This window comes from Dromiciops gliroides, chromosome 5 (assembly GCF_019393635.1).
Source record: "Dromiciops gliroides isolate mDroGli1 chromosome 5, mDroGli1.pri, whole genome shotgun sequence".
Classification (NCBI taxonomy): Eukaryota; Metazoa; Chordata; class Mammalia; order Microbiotheria; family Microbiotheriidae; genus Dromiciops; species Dromiciops gliroides.
This window is the reverse complement of record NC_057865.1, coordinates 143889431-143898020: the sequence shown is the minus strand read 5'-3', so window position 1 is coordinate 143898020 and position 8590 is coordinate 143889431. Positions and strand designations below refer to the sequence as shown.

Below are 8590 nucleotides of genomic sequence, written 5' to 3'. Positions count from 1 at the left end.
AGGACAGGTAGCGTGGTTGCAATTGGAAAGTACAGTGGATCAGAAGTCAGAGGAACTGGCCTAGAACCCCACTTTAACATTACTGTGTGGCACTTAAGACCTAGGGCTCTCTGGGCCTCAGTTTCCTCATCTGTAAAATGACGCAGCTGGACTAGATTTCTAAACTCTCAATTTATAAACCTCTCTACTGCTGGTCCCTTCTCCCCATCCCATCCTTTTCGCCTAAAGGAGGTATGTGTATGGTTGGGGATGAGGATGAGCCAGCCAATTAGCTAGGTGATGAGTCACCACCGTAACCCCACCACTAGCAATTAATTTAATGATAATTATCAATGAACATAATGATGTTGCCACCACCAAAGTCACTAGAGAAAGTGTTCCCTTCCCCCCAGAGGCTTGGCTGGAAGGAGCTGCTGGCCTAGGAGAGGCGACGTCCCCACTTCCCCTCTGGGGCTCGGACTACACTCTCCTTTCCCTCCCTCCCTCCTCTTCCTCCTCCTCCTCCTCCTCCCCCCGCCCCCCTGCCGCAGCGTCTGACGTCCCCGCGCAGGGGCACCAGCAGCACCTGCCCAGCACCGCCGGCTGCCGCTGCCGCCGCTCCCGGGCCGCCTGGCAGAGGTAAGTACGCTTAGGGAAACTGAGGCCTTTCTCCCCAGGGCCCCAGGCAGGGCCGGCCTCAGGGTCGCTCTTTGCCCCCGGCGTAGCTCGACCCCAGTTGCTGCGGACGCAGGAGGCGGAGAAGTACGGCCCAGGCTGAGGCATACGGGGGCCCCCCCACTCTCTGCTCGCGCAGGTCCCGAGGGGCGCCCTTTCCCCGGAGGCCTGCTGCCCCCTCCCCCTCCAACTGTGAACTTGGCGCGTGCTGGCGCCGCCCACGGACGAACTTGGGGGGCGAGCGGGCGCTCCGGGGCGTCCCGGCGTCGAAAGTGGGCAGAGTAGGCAGGAGGCTGCCCATCCGGGCGGGCCTCCTGCGAAGCGGCGGCCGGCCAGGAGGCCGAGATCCCCGGCTCCATTTCCCCGCCGGGCCCAGGGGTCCCCAGCTTCTCGCCGGGCCTGGGGGGAAACGCCCCCTCGGGGCTTCCGGCCGCGCTTCCGCAGGGGGGCCGGAAAGTGAAATGGGTCTGTTTGTCTCCCCAGGAGTGGACGTGCAAACATGACCCTGCAGTGGGCAGCAGTGGCAAGCTTTCTCTATGCCGAAATAGGACTCATTTTAATCCTCTGCCTACCGTTTGTTCCTCCTCAGAGGTAGGAAACCTTCCCTGCAGATCCCTGGGGCACTCTGTGCCGCTGGGGCCAGAACCGAAGGGAAGGGGGGAAGGGGGGAAGGGGGGAAGGGGTGAGGTGTACCCACTTAGTGACTCGTGATCATTCCGAGGGGACCGGTATAAAAAGAAACAATGTATAAAGAAGAACAAAATTAAAGTGGTTTTTTTTTAATGAAACTAAGGGCTTTTTTTTAATGCTTCTGTTTACTTCATTTCTTCACTGAGGAAATTTACCTAGCCGGTTTTAATTCCATTGGGTCCAGCTGCTTGGCAAGGAGTTACTTAATTTCAAAAATTTGTGTGGCTGAAGAGTCATGAAGTAATAGTAATGATAGCAGGAGCCCGCATCTCCTTCCTCTCCTGAGTGGGCGGTTCCTTTGTCAATTCCCCCATCCCCCTTTTCAGCCACCTTTTATATGTCGTCTTCCCCATATTATGGAACATAAGCTTCTCTGTAGGGCAGGGGCTGTCTTTCTGCTTGTATTTTATGTTTCTGCCCTCAGCGGCACTATGCCTGGTACACCTTAAGAGCCCAATAAATGATAGTTGACAATTAATCACTTTAAGGTTAGCAAAGCACTTCACATGGATTGTTTCATCTGATCCTCACAACTAACCTGTGAATTAAGTGTTATTATTATTCTTTTTACAGTTGGAGAAACTGAGACCTAGGTTAAGAAACTCACTCAGGATCGCACACATGTCTAGAGCAAGATTCAGACTCAGATCTGACTCTGAGCTGTTTGTAGTGATGCCCAGCATTGGTAGGTAGTGAGGATGATACAGGAAAGTCCTACCTCCGACACATACTGACTGTGTGGCTATGGGTCAGTCATTTAATCTCAGTGTCCCAAGAACAATGAGAGAGAATTTACAGCTGAATTGTCCATCTTCAGTCTATTAAAAGGAGTTGCCAAATTGTGGAGTTTTCCATACTGACAAAATCACATTTTGGACCAAGTCCATTTCTTAATGCTCAATGTACTTCCCATGTTAATTTGTTCCATGTTCCCATGAAAAGCACAACAACCCAACCTGTGATGCAACGTGATTGCCATTATATGGGCAAAGGGTTACCATTTTTGACATTGGAACAGTAAAAGTATTGTCTAATACTTGTTTCTTTAGGATTATAAGCCAATGATTCTCATGTGTAGCTGATAGTTTTCATTAGTGATTCATTTATTCATGATTTTTTTTTTAACTACACTGTTTTCATCCATGTCCTGAGCTCCAGGTGAGGAACCTTCTCTGCCAAAGCACATCAACAGGCAACAAGTCATTAAACATTAATTAAGGGGAGCAACTAGATGGAGCAGTGGGTGAAGCAAGACCCTGGATTCAGGAGGACCCGAGTTCAAATTTGGCCTCAGACACTTGACACTTACTAGCTGTGTGACCCTGGGCAAGTCACTTAACCCTCATTGCCCCACCAAAAAACAACAAAAAAAAAATTAAGAACTTACTGTGTACCAGGCACTGAGCTGAAATGTGCTAATGAAGCTATGACTGGCCTGGATACTTTCTTTAAAATGGAGATTCTGGGAGGAGCCAATTAATCAAAGCAAGGGACCACAGGAGTAGAAAGTACTTCCAAGGACAGAGTGAGCTCCCAGAATAAAAAGGTCACTCCATTGTGGTGGAGAAAGAGTGGGGAGTCATCAGCACCTTCTCTTACAGAGAGTTACTTGAGACACTAAGGTTAAATAGATTGCCTAGGGTCACTTAGCCATCATATGTTAGAGATGGGACTTGCACCAATGAGGCCATCTATCTATTATTGGTTTCTATTAGAATATGCTACTTATATTGCTATCTATTACATGCTACCTATCTGCTAATGTATTGCTGTTATAGTGCTTCTCATTTATTAATGATAAATTCATTCATTTTAATGGTATCAAAACAATAAAAATTAATCTAATGTAGAGCATATTTTAAAACTTTTACTAAAACAATTTGATTTTAAATTCGTTTTTGATATTTGATCACTGATAACTCCTGTAAGAATTTTCTAACTATTCTCCAAAATGAAATTTGGATGCTAAACGTCTTATTTAGCATATGACAAAAGTACTTTTTGTTCCAGCCCCTGAAGTACTCTGCTCTAAGTGATAACTCTTTATGAGTTAATCATGTTTAGATTAAAAAGCGTAACAACATGAACAATGAAACAGGTTTTGGGTAAAAATTACACAAATCAGTTTTATATATGCTCCCGTTATTCTTTCACAAATAACAGTAAGATAGACATCACATTTAAAACAAGTTTGTTATTGAGTCAGTTAAGAGACCTCAGGACATAATTTGGCTTACATCCCAGTCTTCGAGAAGGTCTGTTACTGAATTATATAGATATACAGATCTTTTTCATACTTTGTTGTCACCAAAGAGAAAACATGGTTTAAATCAAGTCAACAAACCAAAACTGTGCATCACTGATTGTGCTGTTTTCCAGTGGAGTATAGTTTTAAAGACCCACATACAATTCAAAATAAGAAGTTAGCAGTTGTGGTTGCAACCAGCAACAATAGACATTTACAAATGCCTACCTTGTGCAGAGCTGTGTGGTGTGTTCTGGGAGAGAAACTAAATTAAGATAACTGCCCGCAGGGAGCTTACAGTCTAGTAGGGGAATAACACAAAAACACAGATTGCTGTTATACAAAATATTATGTTAGAACCAGTAGGATCATGGAATCTCAGGTGGAAGGACTCTCAGGTCTGCTCCAACCTACCCAACCAATGATCATGCTGCCTTTTCGTGGAAACCTCCACTGCTTCCAAAGACAGCCTATTCCATTCTTTGTTAATTATAATCATTAGGAAGATTTTCTTTAAAGCAAGCCTAAGTTTGCCCTTTGACAAATTGCTCATTGCTGTTAGGACTTTTTGGACTCAAAGTCAGCCCCCTGAAACATAGGGAAACAAGCTTTATGCCTCTTCCATGTGACATTCCTTCAACTAAGTGAATTGTTGAATTAATGATTGAAAAAATAAGCATTTATTACCCTGATTAATGTTTCCTATTGAATGTTAAGGAAAACTTTCTAGAGGAAGTGGCATTTGGGTTGAGCTTTGAAGGATGGGTAGCATTAATTGGGGCAGCTAGATGGCACAGTGGATACAGTACCTGGAGTCAGGAAGACTCACATTCCTGAGTTCAAATGTGGCCTCAAACACTTAGCTGTGTGACCCTAGGAATGTCACTTACCCCTGTTTGCCTCAGTTTCCTTATCTGTAAAATGAGCTAGAAAAGGAAATGGCAAACCACTCCAGTACTTTTGCCAAGAAAACCCCCAAAGGGAGCCACGAAGAGTCAGACATGACTGAAATGACTCAGCAACAAGGCATTCAAATATCTGAATATGGCAAGGGTGAGCTTTCTAGGCATAGGGAACAAGAGCAAAGGCATGGACACGAGAGGGAGCCTCTGGAGCAGATAATGTGGAAGAAGATAATCATCTCATTATTTAGATATAACTGGGGCAGAGAACAATTTGGTCAGTACTGGACCTGGGCCTTGGTCCCAGTTCTTCAGTCTTTGGAATTCTTTTGCTGCTGTTAGATTGATTCCCAGAGCCCAAGGTTCCTGTATGCCTGCTTATCAGTTATCATATCTCTTCCACAGGAAAGGAAGAAATGAATGATAACATTTTTTAGAACTCAAGTCATCTAGTCCAACCCCTCATTTTAAAAACGAGGAAACTGAGGTCCCAAGAATTTCAATGACTTGAGTGTTACACAGGTGTAACCCAAAACAGGAACCTAGGGTTCTTGCCCATTTTATTACAATCCATACCTTAAGTTGGTTTTGTTTTTACATCCTCAAAATACCCGTGTTTGATATTTGTTGATAGGTAGAATAACTATATGTATGTAGCCGGAGGAAGGTAGGAAGGAAACTAGTGTTTACTAAATGCCTACTATGTGCCAAGCACCATGCTAAGTGCTTTACAAATATCTCACAACGACCCTGGGAGGAAACTGATATTCTGCATGTCACATCTCTTTGTTGTGTTAATTTTGGTCCTAAGCTAACATATAAGCACCTACTACTCCTTTTAGAAATAGAGTAATAGGGTCAGGTTCCTAAGTAAAATTCAAAATTCTTCAGTTAATGATTCATTTAGAATGTTCAGTGTGGATGACTTCCTGCCTCTGTCTCTGTGGTTCCACCAGTATGCAAAGTAGGTTCCATGCTATATAAAATAAGCTTTTTGAAGAGATTAAGCTAGAAGTTGGGATTTTGCACTCAGAGAACACTTTAAGAAAGGACTTTAAAAATCAATATCAGGGAAAAACCTAGTTGGACTCAGGAAACTAACTTACAACTAGGCATTAGAAACTAATATAGGGGCAGCTAGGTGGTGCAGTGGATAGAGCACTGGCCCTGGATTCAGGAGGACCTGAGTTCAAATCTGGCCTCAGACACTTAACACTTACTAGCTGTGTGGCCCTAGGCAAGTCACTTAACCCCAATTGCCTCACCCCCCCAAAAAAAAAATAAATAAAAAAGAAACTAATTTGACCAAATGAAGGATATGTGATTGTAGAAGCAATAAGAAGACAGTAGAGTTTGGAGTTATGTTTGTCTGATGTGCGCTCAAAGAAAATTTTTTGGCAGAAGTGTGCTCCTCTGAGGCATTTGAGGCAGGGAGACCAGTTAGGAAGGTGTTGCATTGTACTCTAGGTGAAGAGTGAGGTGGGCTTGAACCAAAGTAGTAGCTATGTGAATAGAGAAGAGGTTGGATCTGAGATGTCATAGTGATAGAACTGTCAGAATTAGGCAGGATAACGCTGGAGCTCCAGACCTGGGATACTAGAAGGATATGAGGGTCTCCAGCAGAAATAGGGAAATTTGGAAGAGGGAAGGGTTTGGGAGAAACAAGTCCAGTTTTGAATTTGTTGAGTTTGAAATGTCCAGTAGGTAATATGTGCCTGAAACACAGGGGAGAGACTAGGAGCTAGACACAGATCTACTACCTATTAATATCTCTATAAAGTCATGAAAACCCAGAGAAGAGAGATTATACAGAAGCACAGGATGGTCAGCAAGGTCAAAAGTAGCAGAGAAGTTAAGAAGGAGAAGAATTGGGGAAGGACTAGGTCATTTGACAATTAGAGACCATCAGTAACTGTGAAAAGAGCAATTTCAGTTGATTGTTGTGGTGGGAAGCTAGATTGCATACATAGGGCTGGCAAGTGAGAGGAGAGGAAGTGAATGTAAAAAGCTTTTTTTGTAGAGTTTGGCTGAAAAAGGGAAGAGACATATAGGATGATGGTTTGCAAAGATCTCAAGTAAAAGTCTTTTTGAGAATAGGGAAGATTTGGGGGCAGCTAGGTGGTGCGGTTAATAGAGCACCCGCCCTGGATTCAGGAGGACCTGAGTTCAAATCCAACCTCAGACACGACACTTACTAGCTGTGTGCCCTTGGGCAAGTCATTTAACCCTCATTGTCCAACCAAAACAAAAACAAGAATAGGGAAGATTTACCCAAAAACAAAGTGGGATTCAAGAATAGGGAAGATTCAGTCAGCAGTGTCAGATGCTAAGGCTTGATAAGGACTAAAAAAGGCAATTGGAGTTATTGGTAAACTTTTGAGAGAGCAGTTTCAATAGAGTGATTGGGTCAGAAGCCAGATTGCAAGAGATTAAGGAGTGAATGGATAGTAAAATGGTATGGGACATAGTAAGTATAGACTACTTTTTCTTGTTATTCAGTAGTTTCCAACTCTTCATGACCCTGTTTGGGATTTTCTTGGCAAAGCCATGGAGTAGTTTGCCATGTCCTTCCTCCAGCTCATTTTACAGATGAGGAAACTGAGGCCAACATGATTAAGTAACTTACCCAGGGTCACACAGTAAGTGTCTGAAGCCAGATTTGAACTCAGAAAGATGAGTCTTCCTGACCCCAGGCCCAGTGCCACTGCACTATTAACGTCTTTAGTTTAGCAGTAAATTGAAGACATAGGATGTTACTTAAAAAGAACAGAAATCAATCATAAGCACTGATCAAGGTAGAAGGCTTTTGTTTGTTTGGGAGGATTGGGGAAAGCTGAACAGATCTGGTGGTGATTTGGGGAGGGAAGAGGACGATAAGGAAAGCTTGAAGGTATATAGAGGTGTGGTATTAGAGCTAGAAGAGATAAATGGAATAAACTCAGGGGTGGAGAAAGAAAATGGGAGAAAGGGGTGTGGGGGTGTGTGACTGTGAGAAAGGGGTGTGGGGGTGAGAAAGAGAGAGAATGTGAGAGTGTGAGCTTTGGCAAGAAGAGAGATTTTTAATAAAGCTATTAGGAGGTATGGGGCTCCTGATAGATGGTTTCAACCTAATCCAGCAGACACATCTGTTCAGAAAGAAGAAGGTATGGGGGTGTGGAGTTAGGGCTTAAGGAAAGAAGAGAAGTTTGGAAACAGCTACAGTGGGGAGTGTGATAGGGAGTGAACCTAAGTGGAGGGGAGGAGTGAATGAAAGTTTTTGAGGTGTGAAGTATGAGAGATTAAGGAGCTTGAGTACTGTGGACTCAGTTTTCTCAGGAGGTGAAGTCATCTGCTAAAAGAGGGAAGCTAGGGTAGAGTTCAGGGCTTGAGAAGAAAGCTTGTGACATCAACCAAGTAAACTGGTTAATCAGAGATGAATAAAATGATTGCAGTACATCAGGGAGGGCCCAATAGAGGCTAGATAGGAATTTGTAGGGTTTCGCAACTTGGCCATGAGACAGTTATGGTGTTTTTGTTAAGGTTTTATTTTTTTTTTAACTGAAATATCTACCTAACTTATAGGACATTGTTACATAGAGTCACAGTTTTAGAGCTAGAAGGGACCCAAAAGATCTTATACCGTAGCTTAGAGAGAAGTGCCCCAAGATTACATAGCTAATGAGTAGCTGAGTCAAGATTTGGACCTGGGTCCACTCATATCATTCCCAATGGGTGGTGACAGAAGTTAGACCTTCCTACAGTTCTTACTACCACACCACTACCACCCTTCTTCCCCTAACATATTGCTTTTGCTATTATGTTCTATCTAGATGGCAGAAGATTTTCATGTTCCCACTTTGGGGTAAAATTGCAACTTACTGGAACAAGGCATTCCTTACAATTATTGTCCTGTTGATTGTTCTTTTTCTTGGTGAGTAGTACATTTCTCCTGTGGGTGTATAAAGGGTTCCAGCTATTTATAGGTTTTGTTTTTACAATTTAAAATTTAAAGATAGGTCATGTATTTGGATTTTAAGTCAGGCATGTCTTTAATTAACGAATGTTTTACTTTTCAGTGGGAAAAGTGTTTCCTCATCTATTGTGTTCAGTTTTAATTGTG

At 43.3% G+C, this 8590-nt stretch overlaps 1 protein-coding gene across 1 annotated transcript in view; it reads left to right on the top strand.

Annotated features, from left to right (window-relative positions):
• Positions 1–465: 465 nt before the first annotated feature.
• Positions 466–8590, top strand: part of LOC122727941 (B-cell receptor-associated protein 29-like) — a 65293-nt gene continuing 57168 nt past the window's right edge. The window contains exons 1-3 of the mRNA XM_043965899.1: positions 466–618; positions 1138–1245; positions 8301–8401. Of these exons, the coding sequence (XP_043821834.1) occupies positions 1154–1245; positions 8301–8401 (193 nt within the window). The 5' untranslated portion in view covers positions 466–618; positions 1138–1153. The remainder of the gene's footprint in view (positions 619–1137; positions 1246–8300; positions 8402–8590) is intronic.